The sequence below is a fragment of the Macrobrachium rosenbergii genome, chromosome 42, assembly GCF_040412425.1.
Source record: "Macrobrachium rosenbergii isolate ZJJX-2024 chromosome 42, ASM4041242v1, whole genome shotgun sequence".
Lineage (NCBI taxonomy): Eukaryota > Metazoa > Arthropoda > Malacostraca > Decapoda > Palaemonidae > Macrobrachium > Macrobrachium rosenbergii.
The window spans coordinates 32,925,380-32,950,823 of NC_089782.1; the positions used below are offsets into that span (position 1 = coordinate 32,925,380).

A 25,444-nucleotide genomic window follows, 5' to 3' on the forward strand; every position below is an offset into this window, starting at 1 on the left:
GGACATTGCCCTGAGCACATTGCTCAGAGCACATTACCTAGAACACACTGCTCAGAGCACAATGCCCAGGACACATTGCTCAGAGTACACTACCTAGAACACACTTCTCAGAGCACATTGCTCAATCCACATTCCTCCCTGCAGATCATCTTCGCCTGTGTGTTGGCCTTGGCCCTCGCTGCCCCCCAGCAGCTCCAAGACCCTGTAGCCATCACCAGAGACGAAAGGGTCGATAACGCCGACGGCAGCTTCCAGTACGTCTTCGAGGCCGAGAACGGCATCTCCGCCCAGGCTGTGGGCATCCCAGGTGTCGAAGGGCAGTCCAACATCGAGGGATCCTACAGGTGAGGGTGGCATGAGGCACTGGAAGCGTCTGTTCGGTCACTGGATCTTGATACAAGTTCATTATAACTAATCTGTGCTTGCATATAAATTCATTATAACTATATATGTGTGCATACAATTTCATTATAACTAATCTATGCATGCATACAAGTTCATTATAGCTGTATATATGTACGCATACAATTTCATTATAACTAATCTATGCATGCATAAGAGTTCATTATAACTATATATGTATGCATACAATTTCATAACTAATCTGTGCATGCATACAAGTTCATTATAACTGTTCATGTATGCATACATGGTCGTGATAACTATCTACGGATGCTTACAAGTTCATTATAAGTATCTATGTATGCATACAATTTCATTATAACTATATAATCTATGCGAGCATACAAGTTCATTATAAGTTTATGTATGCATACATGTTCAGGATAACTATCTACGGATGCATACAAGTTCATTATAACTATATATGCATACAAGTTCATTATCACTATATATGTATGCATACATGTTCGTGATAACTATCTACGCATGCATTCAAGTTCCCCTCTTCACACTCATTAGTACTTGTTCATGATAACTATCTACGTATGCACACAAATTCCCTTGTACACTCGTCAGTACTTGTTCATGTTAACTATCTACGCATGCATTCAAATTCCCCTGTACACTCTTCAGTACTTGTTCATGATAACTATCTACGCATGCATTCAAATTCCCCTGTACACTCTTCAGTACTTGTTCATGATAACTATCTACGCATGCATTCAAATACCCCTGGCCACACTCATCACTAAGGGCGTTCTTCTTCTTCCTCCAGCTTCCCACTCCCTGACGGCAGTGGCATCGCCGAAGTTCGCTACGTCGCCGACGAGAACGGTTTCCGGGCCGAGTCCCCTCTCCTCCCCGTGGCTCCTCCAGCCCCAGCTCACGTCGAGGAGCTCCTCAGGATCGCCGATGAGCAGAGGGCCGCTGGAATCACCTTCGAGTAGAGAGAGAGAGAGAGCGATCGAGCGAGACAGACTTTCAGGATATGGCCCATTGATTCTCTCTATCTCTCTCTAGGCTGAACAGTTGATGTTGTCCCGTGAAACTGATTATATTGTCAATAAAGGTTAAATTACATGAGGTGTTTTGGAATACGCGTGTGTTGTCCTTAAGAAAAGACAAAGGGTATGTATGTGTATATATACGAGTATACATATATATACAGTATATATATATGTATATATACATATATATACATTATATATATATATATATATATATATATATATATATATATATATATATATATATATATATATATATATATATATATATATATATATATATATATATATATATATATATATATATATATATATATATAATTATATTTCTTGCAAGGCCGCTCTTCAGGGTGCTCTATAAAATGTCGAATGGCAGATGAATCCGTCATCCACCATCACAATTGTACAGAAAAAGAAATATTTACGCTAATTTCTCATACCTACATATTAATACCTGTAGAAAGAGGTGGCTTGCTACTTCCCAAAGAACGATCTCAGGTGTTGACGGGAAATCTATTCCAAAGAATTCACGCATTATTGGATAGTGCCGTCAGTGCACCTCATGCTGTGCACTGTAGGGATTACTTGAGGTTCTTTGCAGCGTGCCTTCGGCCCCTAGCTGCAACCCCTTTCGTTCTTTTTACCGAACCTCCTTTCATATTCTCTTTCTTCCGTCTTACTTTCCACCCTCTCCTAACAATTGATTCATAGTGCAAATGCAATGTTTTCCTCCTGTTACACCTTTCAAACCTCTTGCTGTCAATTTCCGTTTCAGCTCTGAATGACCTCATAGGTCCCAGTGCTTGGCCTTTGGCCTTAATTCTATATTCAATTCAGTATGACATCGATATATTGGAATCCATAATTAATACTTAAGAAGGTTGTCCCAAAGCTAAACACTCAAACAACCTCTACAATTGTTTATCGCCAAAACTTTTGCATATGTTCTTTCTCTTTCCTTTGCTGGGATCTTGAAAAAAAACTTATATGAGCAGAGAAGGATATAGGATGAAGCAGAGACTTTTAAAAAATGACAAGTATTGGAATTGCAGAGACGACAAGAATTAGCTGAAAATTAAAACAGATAGATAGATAGATAGACGTTTATTGACCACAACTTTTATGGTTATTAAAATTACAAGTTCTTTAATAAGGTCCTACAAAGAACATAAAAAATACACATAGAAACCATAAAAAACTTAGAACACTTGAAACCAAAGTTTCAATAATTTAACTTTTACATGTAAAACTTTGCAAACAAATTAAAAAAATTAAAGCTTAGTTACTGCTAATTTCTCCCGCAAAACATGAGGCTTCAATATATTCTAAAAAAAAAAAAAATTAAAAGCCGAACAATTCCTTTCAGCTATTCTTAGAGAACTTTTGTCATATATATGAAGAAAAAAAAAAACAGGTTTGTACGGCTGGATAGGCTAAAAATTCGTTAAGAGTGCATGATTTAGCCAAAATGTATTTTCCAAATGAGATTACAGTTCCCATGATGAAGTTAAAGTTTTTATCTATTAATAAAGAAGTGTCCGGATTCCTGATCAGTTAAACAGATGCATGAATAGCACGACTGGCTAGGACTGAATTGAATATAAAATTGAGACTAAAAGCAGAGCACTGTGACTAATGAGGTCGTTCAGCGCTGAAACGGAAATTGACAATAAAAGGTTTGAAAGGTGTAACAGGAGGAAAGCCTCGCAGTTGCACTATGAATCAATTGTTAGGAGAGGGTGGAAAGTAAGATGGAAGAAAGAGAATATGAAAGGAGGTACAGTAAAAAGAACGAAAGGGGTTGCAGCTAGGGGTCGAAGGCACGCTGCAAAGAACCTTAAGTAATGTTTACAGCGCACTGCCTGAGGTGTACACTGACGGCTCTAGTCCCCTAAGGGACCGAGTGGCCAGGGGGTCAGTATAGAAATGACTTTTAAGAAATGAGATTATTGCCGGTGTCTAAGCGCAAACTGTTGGATAGTTTAGGTAGAAACAGAAGATAAGACAAAAAGACAAAGAACGATAGCAACGGAAGAAGGGTAAAGACTGAACGTGGATAAGCGTTTTAACAACTATAGACAAGTAAAAAAAGCGCCGAAGTTTCTTTGGCGCAATCGAGTTTTCTGTTCAGCCGCTACAGGGTATAATCAAGGCCACCGAAAGTGGATCTATCTTTCGGTGGTCTCGGTATAATGCTGTGATAGCCGCGGCCTATGAAACTTTAACCACAGCCCGGTGGTGGCCTATCCTATATCGTTGCAAGACGCACGATTATGGCTAAATTTAATCTTAAATAAAACAAAAACTACTGAAGCTAGAGGGCTGCAATTTGGTATGTTTGGTGATTGGAGGGTGGATAATCAACATACCAATTTGCAGCCCTCTAGCCTCAGTAGTTTTTAAGATTTGAGGGCGGACAGAATAAAACTGCTGCATCTTTCGGTTAGTATCTCCAAAATCATCTGCCTGGTAATGACTTGAATTCTGTTAAATGAGGTGTACCCCCATATGGGACATTTATTTTCACATGACACCAAGACCTTTGATTTATATAGGAGTTCGCCAGATATACTCAATTTTTCCCAGTAGCTGAAATGAAAACCTTTGACTAGATCGTTGCAATTCACACACTGCAACCTCAGTTATTTGACCAAGAAATAGGTAAATAAAGAAATAGCTTTTTCACAATTACACAAAGACATTAAACCCAGTTTCTGCATATTTTAAATTCAGTACCAGACGAATGAAGCCGAAGTCTGGGTTCCTTGATTACTAAGAGGGAGTGGAATGTTACAAACCAATAAGTGTCAGTGAACCTCGTGTGGCGCACTGTAGGCATTACTTAAGGTTCTTTGCAGCGTGCCTTCGGCCCCTAGCTGCAACCCGTTTCGTTCCTTTTACTGTACCTCAGTTTTCGTTTCAGCGCTGAATGATCTCATAGGTCCCAGTGCTTGGCCTTTGGCCTAAATTCTATATTCAATTCAGTTCAATTCAGTTGAAACTAATAAGTGTGATTGAAGGGTTTTCACGTACCCGTTGTCCCAGAGAATGAAGTTAACGGAAAAAAGGGGATTGTCGAGTGGTCTACTTGTTTTTTTCTTTTGCTGAGGGAGAATTTTCAAAATGCCCATCACAGAATCTAAAATGTACTTAGTCTGTGGTCCCGGAAATTGAGAGAGAGAGAGAGAGAGAGAGAGAGAGAGAGAGAGAGAGAGAGAGAGAGAGAGAGAGAGAGAGAGAGAACTTTTATCAGCAAAGATGTCTACCACTCTCATGGTGACCAGGTGTGCGTCTTAAGAACGTTGCTGAGGAGAGAGAGAGAGAGAGAGAGAGAGAGAGAGAGAGAGAGAGAGAGAGAGAGAGAGAGAGAGGGGAACAGCTGAGGGCCGGTGTTGGGACGATCCGGTATCGTGAAGAATGCCAAAAATGAACCAGGTTGTCCTTCCCAGAGATAGTTGCCAAACCTGTCTGTCCCGAAGGAGGAGAAGTGCAAGTAGGAACGGAAGGACTATAAATATGAAATTGGTCTGTGAGGGACACATTCGTCGACGCATACCGTTGTCAACATGAAGCTTGTGAGCTGCCTTCGGTTTTTAAGTACTGAAGATATGTAGAAATTTTAACTTGGGCTTCGAATGGGTTTCATAGTGCAACTGCTTTGAGGTTTTCCTCCTGTTACTCCTTTCAAACTTTTTTACTGTCAATCTCTATTCCATTCCATTTCATTCTCCTGTAGATCGTCCTCGCCACTTTCGTCTGCTTGGCCGCCGCTGCCCCTCAGATCCTACAGGACCCTGTCGCCATCACCCGGGATGAACGAGTCGACAACGGTGACGGAACTTTCAGCTACGTCTTCGCGGCCGAGAACGGCATCGCTGCCCAGGCCTCTGGTGTCCAGGGCTCCCAGGGGCAGTCGAACATCGAAGGCTTCTACAGGTAAGCTGTTAGGTTTCCAGCCTCTGTCGTCATGTAACAATCGGTTTCAAGGCTGGATTTAGAGATATGCACTGTTCTTAGACTGTTATTGAGGCTGTTCTTGAGGCCGCTCTGGTAGGAGGAAAGATGTTCTGTTTCCAGCCTCCATTATCACATTAAAATCACTATAAAGGCTGAATTTGGGGATGGTAGTTTTTGGTTTGGAGGAAGGGTGTTCGGATTCCAGCCTCCATTATCACATAATCACTGTAAGGGCTGAATTTGGGGATTTATATTCTTTTACTATGCTGTTACCGAGGTAGCTTTTGGTTTGGGGGAAAGGTGTTCAGTTTCCAGTCTCCATTATCACACTATAATCGCTATAAAGGCTGAATTTGGGGATCTATATTTTTTTATCAGGCTGTTACCGAGGTAGCTTCTGGTTTGGAGGAAAGGTATTCAGCTTCCAGCCTCCATTATCACATCTTAACCACTTTCAAGGCTGGATTTGGGGATAGGTACTCTTTTTATCAGGCTGTTACATACTGAAATGTATAATAGATATATCACTCGTTTTCAAATTTCGTGTAAATTGGTTTTCAATTTGGAGCTGAATTTGCAGTTAAGTTTTCACCTGTCAAAGTGTTATAATGTGGTAAGAAAGAGAGGGAAGACAGGAAGAACAAAGATATTCAAGATATTGTAAAAGTTGGGTGAGGTTTCGGGAGTGGGGGAGAGGGGGTGGGGGGGAAGCAGTAAATCTCACATTCACTGAAACTCAAGATAAAATTGAATTTTCAAGCAAACCAGGATAATGTAACCATTTTAATTCTAGGGCTTTAGTGTGTCACCTTGAGGTTAATCTTATTTTATGACCTTTATGATTTCTGAATAGGTTTAAAACAGCCAATACTCATTTCTCTGTCCCCATTTCAGCTATCCTCTCAGTGATGGCAGTGGAGTCATTGAGGTGAGGTACGTAGCTGACGAAAATGGCTTCCGGGCCGAGTCTCCCTTCTTGCCCACTCCCCACCCAACTCCCGCCCACGTCATTGAACTCCTGAGGATCGCCGACGAACAGAGAGCTGCCGGAATCACCTTCGAGTAATGGAGTCAATGTAACCTATTGTCAATCTTGTAAATATGTGGCCTGTGTACTGTTGAAGTTCTGGAGTGGTGGTAAAGAATAAGCTGAAATAAATTGTCACTAAAATTATATGTATTTTCTTATGTAATCCAAAAGAAGAACATTTGAAGTTCACCGGACTGAGAGTTGCCCAGCGCCTGGCAAAACATTTAAGGGAAATTTCTCATTTCAAGCAAACTTCGATGCTTCGTCCAAGTATGACGCGGGAGTCCCAAGTTCCATTGTATATTTGTCTCAGAGATTCGCTTTTCGCCAAATCTCAGTCGTGGTTGCCTTAGTACAGTATTTAGCTGTATTACTTTATTCTTGAAATGACATTTTTCAAAGTGCCGAAGTTTCTGATCATGAATCAATTTTTGCATCTAGGAATATATATATATATATATATATATATATATATATATATATATATATATATATATATATATATATATATATATATTATATATAAAATATATATACAAATATATAAATATATATATAAAATGTAATGTTTCCACTACGGTCCTAAGACCAACACGCATCATGAGAAGGAGCTGTATAACCTTGAAGAGGTGCTGTGGCTGAAACCCGCCGAAAAACGGTTCGGATTTAATGTTGGGGCATCTGTACCCTTAAGGGAGTTACAGGATTTTGGGCGGAGCAAATTCGCAGTCCAGAAAGCTCTCGACAAAGCCTAGCAAGTTGGTGAGCTTTTAATTGAGAGCTCAAGAAACGTCGCGACTTACCGCAAGATGGACTATTAGCACCCAATATGGAATTCCTAAGGCAGGAATACTGACAAACTTGATAGTTTCCATGGCGTCTGGTGCGAAAAGGTGAGAATATGCATGCATGTATGGAAGTATGTAAACGACTTTTTACCCTAGAGGGTCACTTCATAGGATGCTAATTTTCAAGTTTATAGGAAGTCTTCTCGAGGTTGTCCAAAGATCACCAAGGTTAAATTGCCATCTAATAAACAAATGACTACACACGTCAATAGAGGCACTCTGGGTTCCTCATGAAAGCGGGTCTTCGTGTCTTTGTGAGACTGACCAAGATCTGTCGCTGGTTCAGAGTATTTCCACTTAGTATAAGTGCGTTCAGTTGAAAAAGCAGATGCTACAATATAAATGTTCAAATGCGCTGAAGCTGTATCTTGTAGCGCAAGGAAACAAAATCTTCCAAAATCTTCCAATAACGAACACAAACTAGTCTTGTATCTAGGAAACTAAATCTATTCACTATTACTATTGCTTTCAACAGAAGACTGAGTTTTCTTTTTGGTATGTGAGTCTCCGTGCTGAGACTCCTTTCTTGCCCACTCCCCACTCTAACTCCTGCACTCGTCATAGAGAACTCCAAGAAATTGCCTAGGGGCATAAGCTACAAGAATCACTTGGACTTTGCTTGCGCTGATGTTTTGTCGATTCTGGTAATACTGTACTTATGGCCTGTCCACACTAGGAAACATTGTTTGGAAATAAAGTTTGCAAACTTTGTTTTCAAACAGTTTGTAAACTTTGTTTCCAGACGATTCTGGTAATACTTAAGGCCTTTCCACACTAGGAAACATTATTTGGAAACAAAGTTTGCAAACTGTTTTGCAAATAGTTTCTTGGAAACTGTTTGTAAACAGTCTGCAAACAGTTTGTAAACTTTGTTTTCAAACTGTTTCCAAACAGGTTGCAAACAATTTGCAAACTTTGCTTCCAAACAATGTTTCCTAGCATGGACAGGCCTTTACATCATTTGTTCTGAGAAATATAAACATGATTAGTTCTTTATGGTATCTGAGTACTTTGGGACTGCATTCTTACCTCTTCTAGAATCATCAGTCGTATCTACCAAACATATTCAGAAATTACCTCGTCAGTAACCTAGGTGCTGTGACACCAGTTTTAGTAGCTATAATCAATCGGTCAATCAGAAATTACCCATGACTTCTCGAACACAGAAAGGATAATCACATTCTGAACACACTTATTTGCTCAGGTCATACCTAAGAAAGTAACAAAACCGACTAGTGTATTTATTTTGTGTTTTGTTAATTTTCAATCTGTCATCTATAATTCTTACAGAACGATGTCTCCCGTTTTACTAGACATACATGAATTGAATTTCTTTCCCATTTGAGATCCTGTAGGTATAAAAAGCACACTCGATTTTTTTTGGACTACTTCCAGTTGGAATATTAATTATTCACAGAATTTTATTTTCTGTTAAAAGTTTTTTTTTTTTTTTATCTAACTTCATGCAACATTTTTCATGATTCAGAATTGTTTCGCGTTATAAATATTTATCAGTATTATCTTCACAAGCTCGGCGATAAGGGTTAGCAACCAAAAACCAACTTCTTTCTAAGTTTGTTCTTGGGGTGCTGCCTCTAAGATTTCTAAGTTTGTTCTTGGGGTGCTGCCTCTAAGATTTCTAAGTTTGTTCTTGGGGTGCTGCCTCTAAGATAGCTGAGATCCGGAGGCTTGAGTGGTGAGGTCGTTCTCGACCTCGAAGAGGTAACTGAAAGTTCCGCCACCTTCGTCGACACTTTTGTCGAGAGTGGTGTTTCTGAAGGACAGCCAAAGCCACGTAAAGGACAGAATTGAATATGATCAGGTAGTATATTGATAGAAGAATCAAATCAATAAAGAGTGGATAAAGAAATAAACAGATCGTATAAGAATCTCACGAACTAATACTGTTAAATAGAGGAGACAATAGCATTATATAGAAACCTTGAACCACATTCCTAAAAACTATGAATTTAATTTTCTAGAATGAGTTCATCCCTAAATGAAGTTTCTGTTCCAGAATTTCAAGTATATCTTTTACGTGCTAATGCAGATAAGCAAATAAAATGGTATATAAATACAAAGTTAGCAATGATCGGGGTATAATGAAAAACGATTTTCTTTTTCAGGAATCCAATGTCATTCTGATGGATTATTACAAGAAAATACTGCTCTATAAGGAATGGCCAAGCATTGATTACTAAGGTAAGTTTAAGACATCAACAGACACTGTATTTGAAAGCAGAGAGAGAGAGAGAGAGAGAGAGAGAGAGAGAGAGAGAGAGAGAGAGAGAGAGAGAGAGAGAGAGAGAGAGAGAAAGCAGCAATTAATGATTGAAAACTAGTTCTTCATACCTATGAAACACTTCCAGTTATTGACTGATGCCTTTCTCTTTCTCTCCTTCCCCTCCCCCCCACTCTCTCTCTCTCTCTGTTCCGGACCTTTTCCTGGTACTGAATGCCACCAGGTTTTATATATATACAGTATATATATGTAATATATATATATATATATATATATATATATATATATATATATATATATATATATACATATATATACATATATATACATATATATACATATATACATACATACATATAATGTATATAAGATATGAATGTCTATACATGAACAATATACACACACTTATACATACATGCATATATAAAAATATATGTATGTATGTATGTATAAATATATATATATATATATATATTATATATATATATATATATATATATATATATATATATATATATATATATATATATATATATATATATATATATATATATATATATATATATATATATATATATATATATATATATATATATATATATATATATATATATATATAAATATATATAAAACGTGATTGTAAGTACATGAAATGTATTAATTCATCATTCATCGTCTAAGGGGAAATAAGATTTAGAGAGAGAGAGAGAGAGAGAGAGAGAGAGAGAGAGAGAGAGAGAGAGAGAGAGAGAGAGAGAGAGAAGGCGGGGAAAGGGGTGGTTGGAAAATTTGCTGGAATATGGAAAATCAATACTGTAATATGAAACTGATTTTTTGTAATGTCCGTATAATGTAGGATTTTTCTTTATTCCATGTAAAGACTGTTAGCGCCATTTGCAGAAACCTCTGACTCCGTTAGAAATTTGAATGGTAAAACATGCATCTACTGAGAAAGAGGACCTCCAAAAACAAAAATCGATTTATAATCATAATCCATCCCGCTAAAACTGCAAAGTCTGACATTGCAAAAACATCAAAATCGACTTTTGTATTCATTTGCGTATAGTCCTTACTCAAATCAAAAGAAATGGTGCCTCCGAAGTCCCAAAGATAATTCAGACTCAAAAGTAACATCGCCCAAACTACAGTGCTTGACACTGCAGCCGCAGGAAAATCGCGTCCTTGGGATCTGATTTTTTCTCGCTCCACAAGACATTCTTGGGTTACTCATACGAGCTTGGAGTGATTCACGGGGTGAGGGGAGACGCCGTGGACGGATATAAATATGGAAGTTCTTTAGCTTTCTACATCAGTGGTTCTCGAATAACCAACAGCGCCTGTCTTCGACATCATGAAGCTGGTGAGGAGTTTTTATGTATATTTCATCATCCGTGAATTCACATGCGTTAGGCTGCTTTTGTAAACAAACGAACTATTAGAATGCTGCCTCTTGGTTGGTAATACCTCCTGGAAGTAACATCTCTGTTAGGGTGTTTGCAAAAACGTAGTTTTTACTGTTTCTTTGTAAGATTCAAAAGGGGTGTTTTCCCTTACAATCACCTCATCCTGTGACTCATATTCCCGTGACTCATATCTCCCACCAGATTACCCTCACTTGTGGGGACCTTCCTGTCAGAGTTTTGATTATATCTCTGAAAGATTCAAAAAGGTTGTTTTCCCTTACAATCACATCCTCCCGTGACTTATATATCCCACCAAATTATCCTCGCTTGTGTGGACCTTCCCATTAGAGTATCTGCAAAAACGTTGTATGTAGTTTTTGGATTGTATCTGAAAGATTCAAAAGGTGTTTCCCCACTTTTAATCACCTCCTCCTGTGACTCATATCTCCCACCAGATTATCCTCGCTTGTGTGGCCTGCGTGGCTTTGGCAGCTCCCCAGAGTCAGGATCCCGTTGCCATCACTCGTGACGACAGGACTGACAACGGCGATGGCACCTTCAGTTACGTCTTCGAGGCAGAGAACGGCATCGTGGCTCAGGCCGCCGGAGTTCAAGGGTCACAGGGGCAGTCCAACATTGAGGGCTCCTACAGGTAAAAAGAATCTCCTACAGGCAAAGGATTTTTCGTGTCATTTATGTAAACAAACAGGATATTCTTGACCCTTGCTCTCTGTTTATGTAAATCATTCGAAGTGTTTTACACAAGTCATTCGAAATGTTTGGTTAAATCTTGATGGGCTTCAGCATAAGCAGATAGTTTGTTTTTATTGATTTTATTTATTTATCTATTTGTTTATTTACTCATATATTTACTTTTCAGCTTCCCACTGAGTGATGGCAGCGGCTTCGTCGAGGTGAGGTACGTGGCTGACGAAAACGGCTTCCGTGCCGAGTCTCCATTCCTGCCCACTCCCCACCCAACTCCCGACCACGTCTACGAACTCCTGAAAATCGCCGAGGAGCAGAGGGCTGCAGGAATCACCTTCGAGTGATCACTCTCACCCACTAGATATGTTCGTTGATAATTATCTCATTTTTGTTTCATTCTAATCGACGAAAAACTAAAAATTATTTCACGTCTTGAATCATTGAATGTTGCATTTTTTTTAGAAGCTGTGAAGTTTGGAAGGAAATATTTTGATTTTGTTCCGGTGAAAGATATTCATAGCAAAAAGCACCTGTCTAAATTACATACCTGATGTGAATTATAATCGATCATTTCAGATTTAAAAAATGGCTTATTCAAAGGGAACATTTTTTCCTACTGTACCATTTTTTAAAGCCGTTTGAAGAGTTCCCAAAACTATAGCTAATGTGGAATATCAAATATATACATATCAATGAAATACAATATATACAAATATTTTGAGTTTTCCATTCGTGAACTCCATTATTCAGCAGAATTTGTCTGCGATATCACAATTGAAAATTAACATTGAAGGTATGTGTTTTGGTTGCATGTAATTGACATGCAAGTCTTTTGTGAAAATTTTGAAGGTTTCAGCAGGTTAAGGGAAACCTCTTGATTTACAGATGTAAGCAAGAGAGAGGCTGAAAACTCTCTTGACTCTTAAAGTGATGAGAAAAGAGAGAGAGCTTAAAACCTCAATAATTAGAGAAATGGAACTCCAGAACATCTTGGTTTCTTGTGATCCAAAAAGACGACCGCGAAGGTTTTGGCTCATTGTAACTAAACGAATTAAACCCAAACCTCCTGGGTTTTGGTAAACTAAAGAAGAGAACCTCAAAACCTCAGTTTGAAGAAACGAACCTCAAAACCTATTGTTTTTACATAAGCGTACTTCAGAATCTTGTGGTTTCTTGTAATCAGAGAATCGAACCTTAGAACATCTCAGTTTTCGTACTTAAAAGATCACCGCAAAACTTCTTGTTACATAAAGAGGGGGGAACTTCAGTGCGTCTTCATTCGAAGAAAGGAACCTCAAAAGCTCTTGTTATCAAAGAAGGAGAGGCTCTAAGCCTCTGGTGATCTGAGGAAGGGAATCTCCAAATCTCCTGTTATCGAAAGAAAAGATTCTTGTAACCTCTGGTTTCTTGAACTCAAAAGAGATTCTTGAAACCTCTTGGTTTCTTGAATCCAAAAGAAGCGATTCCTGAAACCTCTTGGCTTCTTAGATTCAGAGAGGAGGTTCTTGAAAACTCTTGGCTTCTTAAATTCAAAAGAAGAGGTTCTTGAAAGTTCTTGGTTTCTTGAAACCTCATGGCTTCTTAGATTCAGAGAGGAGGTTCTTGAAAACTCTTGGCTTCTTAAATTCAAAAGAAGAGGTTCTTGAAAGTTCTTAGTTTCTTGAAACCTCTTGGCTTCTTAGATTCAGAGAGGAGGTTCTTGAAAACTCTTGGCTTCTTAAATTCAAAAGAAGAGGTTCTTGAAAGTTCTTGGTTTCTTGAATTCAAAAGAGGAGATTCTTGAAACCTCTCGGTTTCTTGAATTCAAAAGAAGAGATTCTTGAAACATCTTGGTTTCTTAAATTCAAAAGAAGAGATTCTTGAACTCTCTTGGTTTCTTGAATCCAAAAGAAGAGGCTCTTGAAACCTCTTGGTTTCTTGAATACAAAACAAGAGATTCTTGAAACCTCTTGGTTTCTTGAAGTCAAAAGAAGAGATTCTTGAAATATCTTGATTTCTTGCATCTAAAATATGGGGACATCTACAGTTCTTGTTAGCAAAAGAAGGGAACTTGAAACCCGTTGGTTGGTGTAAACAAAAGAATGGAGGTTTAGAATCCCCTTTTTCGGATTTTTACAGAATTGATAAAGTTTATTAATGCTCGGTCGTAACTGTAATTGGATAGTTGACCACCTGTGAATGCAAAGTACGATTAAGCTAATAAGCTACCGTGAAATAGGGACACTGGAATAGGCACTGGCTTAAGACTCCATGGGAAAACGAAATCCTTGAATGGTAGGCAAACGCCCTCTCCCAAAAATCCACTAACATTCGGGCCCCTGTTGAAATTCGAGGATCGCCTCAGTCCATCTACTTTCATCCAACGTTGTGCACAAATATACTGGGCAGAGATGTGATCACGGGGTGTAGGTATGGGGTGCACGAAGATACTGCTGGAAGTACGATTAGATTCCCACAAGGGCATAGATCACAGAACTGGTAGCAGGTTATCGAATCCTGAGCAATCAAATATAAAGAATCATTAAAAAATGTGCGAGACTTACATTGGCAGCAGTTTTTTCTGTCATAAGCCAAGTGAAGAGTAACAACGACCTGACTATCTTGCGATCTATATAATTATATAAAGATAGACCGTACATTGGTAAATACTCTGACGTCTCCAGTACAATTGTTCACAGCTTAGCAAAGTGGTCTCCTCACTTTGTTTTTATGTAAGCACGTCAGTTTCTATCTTTCTTCTGTGTATGGAGGTTATTATTTAAGGTTCTGACGACAATGCTTTGATTTTGGCGCGTCTGTCTGTGAATATGGTGTGTATTTTTGAGTGGTTTTATTTCCTAAAGTTACTTTTAAGTGATTTTACTTCCTGAAGAGGTCCCCGTCACACTGTTTTCGATGCGCGATTAATACTTGATACTAAAGCACGCAGGGCATAAAAAAGCCTTAAAAGTGCGACTTTAGATGTGTCGCGAGACGTCAGCTCTAATAACAAACTCCTGAAGGACCAGGATGCCTTTCTCCGTTGTATTCCATTCGTGATGTGTATCAAGAGGTCCAGCTCCAATCCTTACGTGTAAAACTCCCAAAACTCATTTCCCTTACAGGGACCAACTGAGGCAAATACTTCTTATGTTTTGATTTTCTCGTTGGAATTGGCTGACGAGAAAACCAGGTCAGTTCTTTCTCTCTTTAGATCTTCGGTTGAAAACCTTCATGGACAGAGTCAGCAGACTTTGATAACCTCGAGAGGGCTCCAAGAGGAAATCCGCCTACGGAAAGAGATGGGTTATGAGGAAAAGTTGGTAAATAAATAAATAGAAAGGAATAGACTATAATAAACCCAAGAAGGCTCCAAAGGGCAATTAGCTTACGGAAAGAGATACGTTATAGGAGAAAGTAGTAAACAAATAAACATGAAGGAATAGAAATTAAAGCCGTTGCACATGGAATTCAGGAGACGCCAGCAGCAGTAGAGGGCAGGAATGAATTTGCTCCTCTCTTAGATATTTGCAGACCAGAAGATTCCACAGCAGCAATTGGCAAACTATTCCACATTTAGCCAAGATGGAACTCCCTAGCAAACTGTGCAGTATTCAACCTGGTGTTGGAAATATTCGCAGATCAGGAGATTCCACAGCAACAATTGGCAAACTATTCCACATTTAGCCAAGATGGAACTCCCTAGCAAACTGTGCAGTATTCAACCTGATGTTGGAAATATTCGCAGATCAGGAGATTCCACAGCAACAATTGGCAAACTATTCCACATTTAGCCAAGATGGAACTCCCTAGCAAACTGTGTAGCATTAAACCTGATGTTGGAGATATTTGCAGATCAGAAGATTCCACAGCAGCAATTGGCAAACTATTCCACATTTAGCCAAGATGGAACTCCCTAGCAAGCTGTGCAGCATTAAACCTGATGTTGGAGATTTTTGCAGATCAGAAGATTCCACAGTAGCAATTGGCAAACTATTCCACATTTAGCCAAGATGGAACTCCCCAGCAAGTTGTGCAGCATTAAGCCTGATGTTGGAGATATTTGCAGATCAGAAGATTCCAAAACAGTAACTGGCAAACTACTCCACATTTAGCCAAGATGGAACTCCCCAGCAAGTTGTGCAGCATTAAGCCTGATGTTGGAGATATTTGCAGATCAGAAGATTCCACAACAGTAACTGGCAAACTATTCCACATTTAGCCAAGATGGAACTCCCTAGCAAGCTGTGCAGTATTAAACCTGATGTTGGAAAGCATCAGTGTTTGCAGCAGCAACTTGCCTAGTTAGAAAATAGCTAGTATAGTGGGTGAGAGGCAGATCTACTAACAGTAGGAACTGAGAAACATTTGAACGAATGCTTCCATTCATCAAGACAGGCGGGCGCTTAGGTTGATTTATTCCTCGCTTCTTCAAACTATATTGTAGGATTGTTACAGCTCGAGCAACGATTCTTGCTATGTAAGAATAATCACAAAGAGAACAATTCGGACAGCACTTAGTGTTCATTTATGAGTGACTGATTATCCATGACGAGGTTTTTATAGGGCTGACTCAAGCAACATCTTTGTTAAGTACAAAAATTCTTGATACCGATCGATGTATTGTCAGTGATGGATGCATGTTTCATTAAGTTAGATTCTATCGCATCATATTTTGCATAAAAGTTTATACTGACCATGAAATAAATTATTCCTCAGGGTAATATATATGTATATGTATATTATCCTGAGAAATAACTTTACGAAACTTTATTTGCTGATCACTATATGTGTATATGCATAAGCATGTATGTTTATACTGTATATATATGCATATATTTGTATGTGTGCATGTATACATATGTATGAATGTGTACTCATATGTGTATACGTATATGTTTATATGTGTTTATGTGTGTGGAGGGAGAGAGAGAGACGTAGAGCAGCCCAGAGAAAAAAAAAACAAAGAACAAGGAAGGTGACAGAACTAATATTTTCTCGGTAAAAACCGAAAAATACTCTTACACTCAATAATAGCCAGTTACTTTGCAGCATAGAAATGTACTGAATAAAAGAAATTATATTTCTACTCCTTTTTAGAACACCCAATGATAAAATAACTCCCAGGAAAAAATTTACTGAGGTTGTATAGCCTTGGGAACATCACTCGTCTTCAGAGGAGGAAATCAGATACCTGTTGGAGTGACGTGACGTCAGTGCCTGAAAAAAAAGAGAAGAAGAAAACCCAGTGGCCTTGTAATCCTTCAGCGCCGAAAGAAGCCAAACACATGATGCCAAAAATCAGGAGGACCCACCATGGAAAGGGTGACTGGGGAGAGAGAGAGAGAGAGAGAGAGAGAGAGAGAGAGAGAGAGAGAGAGAGAGACCCGAGATCAAGGTATAAAAAGGAGTGCCCTCGCTTTCATCTTCGTCAGTTGTCAGCGAAACCTCCTGCCATTACAATCATGAAGACTGTAAGTTATCACAAATAGCTTGTTTTCTATGTAAAGACTGTCTCTGGTCAGTCTTTTGCTGCTTGTCATTCATATGTCATTGTTGTAGAATCGTGTTAGCAGACCAGAGTGAAAGTTATAATCAATAATCGAAGGGTTTTGAGTCCTTCAGAATGTAAAGAAACTTTAAAATTTTTATTTCCAATGAATTAAGCTTCTAGATTGACTGACCCAATAATAATTAAGTAGCCTTATCTGTATATCAGGTACTACGTGTAAGATAATTAAGCTTTTGTATTGAATGAACTTGAATGCTTTACACCAAAGGGTATAGGATCCTAAAAATGGCGAAGGACTTGAGAAATATGAATTTCCCTTGAATTAAGCTTCAGAATTAACTGGCCTTAATTATCATCGGGACTTAATTATTATCTGTATATTAGGTACCACGTATAAAACAATTAAGATTCTGCACTTATTAAACTTCAAACTTATTCGATCCCTGTTGAATTTGTCGTACAATGTTGAAAATGGATAGGTATGATTTGAGGCTCTGCAATCGAATGCAGAATTTGGAGGTTCAAGGTCTGTTAGTTATGATGGCATTTTGCAGATTAGCTATGTAGGAGTTGAGCCAAATTATATATATAATCTATTAATAAACATTATTGCTCTGCAAAAAAAGCAGCTTTTTCAAATCTAAGCCCTAACTAGAAATATTTGTTTGATATTTACTCAAGTTTGTTAACTGAAACGTGGTTTCATCGTCAGCCGTCATAGTGGATCTCAGAGTAAGCCCAACGTCCAGGTACTCTAGACCCGACCTATCTCAGATATCAAAGCTTTTGGAAAAGGACAAGATCAAATAATGGACTGATAATCCTTCTCTCTTCATAATTTATTTCATTTTGAACAGCTATTCCATTGGTTCTCATTCCACATCCCTCATCATCATATATTCCTCATCTTTGTCCTGTTAAATCCAGTAAGGAGGTAGTGCCGTCAGTGCACTTCACGCGGTGCACTGTAGGCAATTACTTCAGAAGGTTCTTTGCAGCGTTACTTCAGCCCCTAGCTGCAACCTCTTTCATTCCTCCTTATACACCTCCGTTCATATTCTCTTTCTTCCATCGTACTTTCCTCAACCCTCTGCTAACAATTGTTTCACAGTGCAACTGCGAGATTTTTCTCCCTTTGCAACTTTCAAACCTTTTTAATGTCAATTTCCCTGCAGAGCTGAATGAACTCCTAGGTCCCAGCACTTGCTTGACATTTGGCCTCTAAGTTCTGTATTCCAGCTTTCCTGTCTTACAGATTATCTTCGCCAGCGTCATCTGCGTGGCTTTGGCTGCCCCGCAGTTCCAGGACCAAGTGGCAGCAATTACTCGTGACGAACGAATTGACAACGCCGACGGGACGTTCAGCTACGTCTTCGAGGCTGACAACGGCATCGCCGCTCAGGCTAGCGGTGTCCAAGGGTCTCTGGGACAGTCTAACATCGAAGGATTTTACAGGTAACGTGTTCCTTGATGTCCTGTACTTATCTAACACCCTTCTACTAAATGCCATGAGGTTCGCATTCCTTCTCACCCTTGGGCTGTGGAGCAGTCTCCTTACTGTGCAATTGGAACCTCAAAAGTTCAGGGGAAGATGCAATGCATTGCTACTCTAAAGCAGTTCTCCTTTATCTTATAATTTACATACATGTTTATCTATTTATTTGTTAACTTGGTAATTTATTTGTTCATTTTTTAATAAGATCTGTTCTGTATTTCCCATCACCTTCTGTTACTTCTCCAAATGAGCATCATATTCTTTGGAAGCTTGAATGTCTAGTCAGTGGCCCCTTTGGTGGGCTTGTTCCATATGAATAGGGTTCATCATCTGGATAATAATAATAATAATAATAATAATAATAATAATAATAATAATAATAATAATAATAATAATAATAATAATAATAATAATAATAATAATTGGTCTCCTTATTTTATCAAATGAGAATCTGTTGTCACACAGGTCTTGAAGACGTAAAGCTAAAGTTTCTTTCTGATTTCAGATACCCACTCGAGGACGGAAGCGGCTTCGTCGAGGTGAGGTACGTGGCTGACGAAAATGGCTTCCGTGCCGAGTCTCCCTTCTTGCCCACTCCCCACCCAACTCCCGCCCACGTCATTGAACTCCTGAGGATCGCCGAGGAACAGAGGGCTGCTGGAATCACCTTCGAGTAACGTCCTCGCTGAATAAGAATGAATTCATGCAGTTAAGTTGCCAACCGTAAAAATGAATCTTCTGTATCAAGAACTACCCAGTTAATCTAAGATGGTAGAACATATTTTGACATGAAATCATTATTCGTGGTTTCAAGTATAAGATACTTCATTTCCATCGAAATAGACTTTCCAGTGAAACATGCTCTTTCTCTTTCTATATGGTTACCTAAAATAACTGATTTTTAAGGAAAAATCTATAAATGTGATCTGGACTACATCTTATTACAACTTTATGATATTAGCATACATGAATGTCATATCATTGCTACCAGGATCTGACATAGAATTATCGCAATTTTGCATCTCTTAAGGTATACACGAATAAGGTTTGCTACCTATTCCTGTTTTCCTATCACCTAAAGAGAGACATTGGCGTGGAACATGTGAGAAATGATGCATAAAGTGTATGAGTTGCGCCTTTCAATGTTCCAACATTCTGTTGTGAAAATAATGTCGCCCTGGATCCAGATGACTAGTTCCACAAATACTAATTCAAACAAGGGTAGAGGGACTTAACTGTGCTTACCTTTTTGAAAACGAAGAAATAAACAAGCGATGTATTGTCTCTATCAAACAGAATAAGAATCTCACAGCATCAAAGGAACAAACATGCGTGAAACAGGTACTGAGTTTGACCTCATCACTCTTTTACCTGCAAATTGCTGCTGATTCTTGAAGGCTAGACGCAAATACCTTAACCTTTTTTTTGTAAGGTTAACAAGTTTATACTTTGAAGAGACTTATCTTAAGCCAAATAACACAAGGAGCTGGGTTTCTCTCTAACCAAGCAATATGGAATTTACCTACTGTAATTGTAACTGTGGTTTACTGTAATTTTCTTGACTGTTAGAATGGCACATTTTCTTAGGCAAATGCAACGTTTAATTCTAACAGGTATATGTAAAAGCAGAAAGGAGTTACAGTGATAAACAGGCTGTTTCTGAAATAGTACTTAAGCCATTGCTTAGGGTTCGTCTTATGGGCATGACTTATCGAATCAGAGATGAATGATTAATCCCTATTCACCTCTTTAAGATATATACCAGAGGTATATATCGACAGGTTGAAGGTGCAGTGATTGCTGGTGCTTTCAGAATTAATTTTATTCTTGATGGTGTTGTTGCAGCTCAGCAACAGGTATGAAGAGATTCAACAACGTCCTGAATAAATCATACTTCTCATTCCCGACCAATGTCATGGGAGGAACGAGATCTTGAGTGAAACTACTATTAGCCTAGAAAGTAGCCTACTGAGTTCTCAACCTGGAATGGAAACTCTGAACTTAAGTGGTACCCCTGGAGCACTTGGCATGGACAGTGTTAACACACTTGCTAGACATGGCATGGGAGATGATGGCTTCTTTCAGTGATTAATAATAGCATGAAGGACGTTCGTCATGACTGGACGGTCTTAGAAAACAATAAGCTAGATCGCACCTTCAACTAGCTAACAGGAGAGGTAAGGTGTGAAAAATCTAATTAAAGGATCCATTCATAGTGATATAAGGAACAGAGCTCCAAGAGAATGTAGAATGCCTTTGAACCTGTGCTGTGGTTAAAATGGATAACAGACAAATATACAGGTGTTGTGAAAGCGATATACGAATTCAGCGTGATATGAACAAAGGTTTAGATAAAGATTCTTGAAAGGAATGATGACAGAAAAATGGAGTAAGACCATCAATCTTTTACCCGACTTAAAAAAGCAATTTTCAAGACACCCTTTGAGCTGGAACAGCACTTTTCACATCTGTTTTTCGTGGAAAAATAGCATATATGAAAATCGAGACCAGTCAAGTGAACTGAGCTCATGAGAAAGCAGCAGAAATGCATTTTAACGATAACAAGTACAACAAGGATCTGGCCTTGGGTGACAGGTACAGGAATATCTTTTGAAGATCTCAAGTAAAACAAGGAGGTGGCCTTGGGTGACAGGTACAGGAATATCTTTTGAAGATCTCAAGTACAACAAGGAGGTGGCCTTGGGTGACAGGTACAGAAATATCTTTTGAAGATCTCAAGTACAACAAGGAGGTGGCCTTGGGTGACAGGTTTAGGAATATCTTTTGAAGATCTCAAGTACAACAAGGAGGTGGCCTTGGGTGAAAGGTACAGAAATATCTTTTGAAGGCCTCAAGTACAACAAGGACCTGGCCTTGGATGACAGGTACAAAAATATCTTTTGAAGATCTCAAGTGCAACAAGGAGGTGGCCTTGGATGACAGGTACAGAGATATCTTTTGAAGATCTCAAGTACAACAAGGAGGTGGCCTTGGGTGACAGGTACAGAAATATCTTTTGAAGATCTCAAGTACAACAAGGACCTGGCCTTGGGTGACAGTTGTAGAAGTATCTTTTGAAGATTTCAAGTACAACAAGGATCTGGCCTTGGGTGACAGGTACAGAAATATCTTTTGAAGATCTCAAGTACAACAAGGACCTGGCCTTGGGTGGACAGGTATCAGGGAATAGTGCATCAGTCGAAGAATGTTGTGAAACTGAACCTCCGTGAAGTAGTTCAGTTTTTTCCTCTGATTCATATTATTGGCTTTCGGGCACTATTGTGGCCCACTATTGCTATCTGACCTGTTTTTGAGCCATCTCAGTCCAGCCATGTGGGTCTTTAATGGCCTGGGTATCTAAACGTAGACTCCTCCTAAGGAGCTTGCCCTTCCATTGTATCCTTAAGGAATAGCTATTGAATGCTTACCAAAAAGCTGTGGTGTTCCTTTTCCCTCTTTTGACCTTTGAATTTATAATAGTTTTCTCGTGTGATCTGTTAGTAAGGGGATAGTAAATCTCCAAAACTTAAGAATACTTCCTTAGTTCATCCAGAATATAATAAGATTATTTAATGTGGTTTTGGTTTCAAGTTATTAGAATTTTTTTTTTTTCAGTTCTATAAATTTGCATTGGTATCAAAACGACTCTCACCTAAACTAGTTAAACTCAGTTTTGTTCACTTGTGCTGCCATGTATTGGAAATGACGTATTCATCATGATATTCTAGACAACACAGTTGGCAAGGAGAGGATCCCCGGAGGATGAGATGTCTGAAAAACAGTTATTCCAGTTTTTGGAAGCTATATCAACAAGTAGCTAGTCTTTTTATCGTGTCTTTATTATCTTTGTGCTTATTTCAGCTAATAATAGATGAAAATAGTAAGCCATTTTACTCACAACTGGCACTATATCAGACAAGCGTACCAAAAGGCTGCGCTTTGTTCTTGAGATCTTCTGCACCCACAGAAATGACATCACTCTAATATTCAAGGTTGGAATTTTGGTCTCCTGCCCGGATGCTGCAAGCATCTTGTTATTAAAGAGAATTCTTTCTTGGTCATCTTTTGATAAGCTATATTTCAAAAGGGAACTTTTCTTGTTACATTAAATGGTGTTATCTTTTGCGCTATTATGTTCTACTTATTTTCTAAAACGTCAGAATCCTTATCCTGTCATGATATTATAATGTCAAGACACCTGTTTTTATTAAAGAGTTTTCTTATGTGCACAAAATAAAAAAGGTTAAGTTTTTCTTGTATAAAAATGTTTTAAATATGGAGAGGAATTAAATATGGAGTATTCCTCTTTCTTATTTGGCTCTTAAATTTACCATACGGTTTTGGAATTAAATACAGAGGTAATCGTAGACAAATTTTTATTTCGATTTACCAGTAAAACAAAGGAATCAATCAGTACATTCATGGAAAGGATACATTTTCCCACTAAAATGTTAATACATCAACATTTTTGTTCCAATCAGCATCACTACTTCGCTTTGTCATGAAATCATCAACGGTTAAAACCCAATCTACTTTTCGAAGGTGATTCCGGCAGCTCTCTGTTCGTCGGCGATCCTCAGGAGTTCAATGACGTGGGCGGGAGTTGGGTGAGGAGTGGGCAGGAAGGGAGACTCGGCACGGAAGCCATTTTCGTCAGCCACGTACCTCACCTCGACGAAGCCGCTGCCGTCACTGAGAGGGTAACTGCAGGAGAAGCAGAGGAGGAGTTGAGCGTCTCCTGCTATTGCAGTATCTGCATGTTAATCTAAACTAAATTAGCAGAGATTTTGAAAGGACAGACTGGACAGAATGTAAAAATTCACAATTTTCCACCTGAAGACCCCTTCAATGAGGATAGATTAGTATGCAGCATAAGGCAAAATTCACAATTTTCTACCTGAAGACCCCTTTGATGAGGATAGATTAAATATGTAGCATAACGTAAAAATTCACAATTTTCTACCTGGAGACCCCTTTGATGAGAACAGACTAAATATGCAGTATAAGGCAAAATTCACCATTTTCTACTTGAAGACCCCTTTGATGAGTATAGATTAAGTATGTAGTATAGAGTAAAATTCACAGTTTTCTATCTGAAGACCCCTTCGATGAAGATAAGCTAAGTATGGAACGTAAGGCAAAATTCACCATTTTCTACCTGAAGACCCCTTTGATGAGTATAGATTATGCAGTATACAGTAAAATTCACAGTTTTCTACCTGAAGACCCCTTCGATGAGGATAGATTAAGTAAAAATTCACAGTTTTCTACCTGAAGACCCCTTCGATGAGGATAGATTAAGTAAAAATTCACAGTTTTCTACCTGAAGACCCCTTCGATGTTTGACTGCCCCTGAGCGCCCTGGAGTCCACTGGCCTGGGCTGAGATGCCGTTCTCAGCCTCGAAGACGTATCTGAAGGTACCGTCGCCGTTGTCGATCCTTTCGTCGCGGGTGATGGCTACGGGGTCAGGTTGGATCTGAGGGGCAGCCAGGGCCACGCAGATGACGGAAGCGAAGAGGATCTGTTGCGAGAAAAAGGATGATAGGGAAGACTTTCCATGATGGGCGCTTTCAGCAGGAAGGTTATAGTTCGTTCAAGAGTGGCAATGCAATATTTGAGGAAAGAAGTGATCGGAATGTACTGAGGTTTTGGTGGATATTCAGGAAAAATTGGTAAGTCTTTCATATAATATCTTTTTCTGCATTCTATAATGGCAGATTTTAAGCTTGAATGCTTGTGTGAGGAATGACAAACAAAGTGATATAGCTTCCCCATTCACTTATAAATCATTAAGTAATGCAAGTCAACGCTGACTTACAAGTCTGCAATATCATGCAAATTTACCAAATCATTAATCTGTTTTTATATAGCGTGTTCGAATGCTGGTCATGACAGAAGTCATTGAAATGTAGTGAAAAGCTGAAGTGAGTCAGAAAGAATTTAAGAGGTAAAATACGGTTACAATTACGTCCAGTAAGAGTGAATAATAGTCATTTCAACGAGGCATTGATTAAAGGTGTTGCAGAGAATAAAAACAATGAGAAAACGAAAGAAAAATCCACGGAAATATAAATCAACATAAACATCCCTGAAACGCTAGACGAAGATAATGCTTGGAATTTTCTTTAGAAGCTGTTTAAAATTATCCGAGGGACTAAAGTAAACGAATGAAGAGAAATGAAGTCAATAGCACTGATCATTGTGCTGTACCCCCTTTCATTTTCTCCTCCTTCCGTCTTACTTCCACCCTCCCCTAACAATTGATTCATAGTGCAACTGCTTTGAGGTTTTCCTCCTGTTACACCTTTCAAACCCTCTACTGTCAATTTCCGTTTCAGCGCTGAATGACCTTTGGTCTAAATTCAACCGAATGATCTACTCACTGCTCTCATGATGATTTCTGTTGCAGGAGGAGGAGGAGGAGGAGGAGGAGGAGGAGGAAGCTTCCAGAACGCAACTGATGTCTGCGCAAGTCTGAGAGCTCCTTATATATATCCATCCGCCTCCTCCTCCACCTCTTCTCCACCTAAGCCATTCTACCCCCTTAACAAAACAGGCTCTTCTATCTTTTCTTCTTGGGTTACCTTAGCAACGAAGGGGTTGCAAGGTCAGGCCTTTTCTCTCTTGCGGTATCACTGTTCCAGTGATACGACGCGGGATAAAAGTCAAGAGTTAGCAACAGCGGACTTCTTAAAGGGGGTTAGCTCTGCTTTCTTCCAGATTGGTGGTGAATTTGTTGTTGAATTGGAAGTTTTCGTTGCGTTTGGAGCAAAACAAGATTCCTCTCTTCATCTTTAAGTCCTTGAAGAAGACAGTGTCCTGGAGTTCTCGAGTGACTCTATATAAACAAAAGAGGTAT

General features: G+C 38.9%; 5 protein-coding genes across 5 annotated transcripts in view; 4 read left to right on the forward strand and 1 right to left on the reverse strand.

Annotated features, from left to right (window-relative positions):
• The window catches only part of LOC136828185 (cuticle protein AM1159-like), a 2,193-nt gene extending 711 nt beyond the window's left edge, over positions 1-1,482 (forward strand). The window contains exons 2-3 of the mRNA XM_067086032.1: positions 145-344; positions 1,178-1,482. Of these exons, the coding sequence (XP_066942133.1) occupies positions 145-344; positions 1,178-1,349 (372 nt within the window). The 3' untranslated portion in view covers positions 1,350-1,482. The remainder of the gene's footprint in view (positions 1-144; positions 345-1,177) is intronic.
• Positions 1,483-4,836: 3,354 nt separating this feature from the next.
• Positions 4,837-6,540, forward strand: LOC136827652 (cuticle protein AM1159-like). The gene is made up of 3 exons (XM_067085124.1): positions 4,837-4,984; positions 5,146-5,345; positions 6,261-6,540. The coding sequence occupies exons 1-3, from the start codon at positions 4,976-4,978 to the stop codon at positions 6,430-6,432; spliced, it is 381 nt and encodes a 126-aa protein (XP_066941225.1). The 5' UTR covers positions 4,837-4,975; the 3' UTR covers positions 6,433-6,540.
• A 4,177-nt stretch (positions 6,541-10,717) lies between these two features.
• Positions 10,718-12,312, forward strand: LOC136828187 (cuticle protein AM1159-like). The gene is made up of 3 exons (XM_067086033.1): positions 10,718-10,846; positions 11,345-11,541; positions 11,770-12,312. Exons 1-3 carry the CDS (start codon positions 10,838-10,840, stop codon positions 11,939-11,941), a joined length of 378 nt encoding a protein of 125 aa, XP_066942134.1. The 5' UTR covers positions 10,718-10,837; the 3' UTR covers positions 11,942-12,312.
• A 4,649-nt stretch (positions 12,313-16,961) lies between these two features.
• Positions 16,962-19,444, forward strand: LOC136828189 (cuticle protein AM1159-like). Its single transcript, XM_067086035.1, has 3 exons — positions 16,962-17,050; positions 18,344-18,543; positions 19,089-19,444. Exons 1-3 carry the CDS (start codon positions 17,042-17,044, stop codon positions 19,258-19,260), a joined length of 381 nt encoding a protein of 126 aa, XP_066942136.1. The 5' UTR covers positions 16,962-17,041; the 3' UTR covers positions 19,261-19,444.
• Positions 19,445-22,942: 3,498 nt separating this feature from the next.
• On the reverse strand, positions 22,943-25,077 carry LOC136828188 (cuticle protein AM1159-like). Its single transcript, XM_067086034.1, has 3 exons — positions 24,969-25,077; positions 23,907-24,106; positions 22,943-23,287 (listed from the first exon to the last, which is right to left on the reverse strand). The coding sequence occupies exons 1-3, from the start codon at positions 24,975-24,977 to the stop codon at positions 23,113-23,115; spliced, it is 384 nt and encodes a 127-aa protein (XP_066942135.1). The 5' UTR covers positions 24,978-25,077; the 3' UTR covers positions 22,943-23,112.
• Between the last annotated feature and the right edge of the window lie 367 nt (positions 25,078-25,444).

What these genes read in the sequence shown, in the direction of transcription:
- LOC136828187 (XM_067086033.1), top strand. An exon ending in AACATTGAGGGCTCCTACAG is followed by an intron (nt 11,542 to 11,769) that starts GTAAAAAGAATC and finishes TTTACTTTTCAG; the next exon opens with CTTCCCACTGAGTGATGGCA.
- LOC136828188 (XM_067086034.1), bottom strand. An exon ending in AACATCGAAGGGGTCTTCAG is followed by an intron (nt 23,288 to 23,906) that starts GTAGAAAACTGT and finishes CTTCTCCTGCAG; the next exon opens with TTACCCTCTCAGTGACGGCA.
- LOC136828189 (XM_067086035.1), top strand. An exon ending in AACATCGAAGGATTTTACAG is followed by an intron (nt 18,544 to 19,088) that starts GTAACGTGTTCC and finishes TTCTGATTTCAG; the next exon opens with ATACCCACTCGAGGACGGAA.
- LOC136827652 (XM_067085124.1), top strand. An exon ending in AACATCGAAGGCTTCTACAG is followed by an intron (nt 5,346 to 6,260) that starts GTAAGCTGTTAG and finishes TCCCCATTTCAG; the next exon opens with CTATCCTCTCAGTGATGGCA.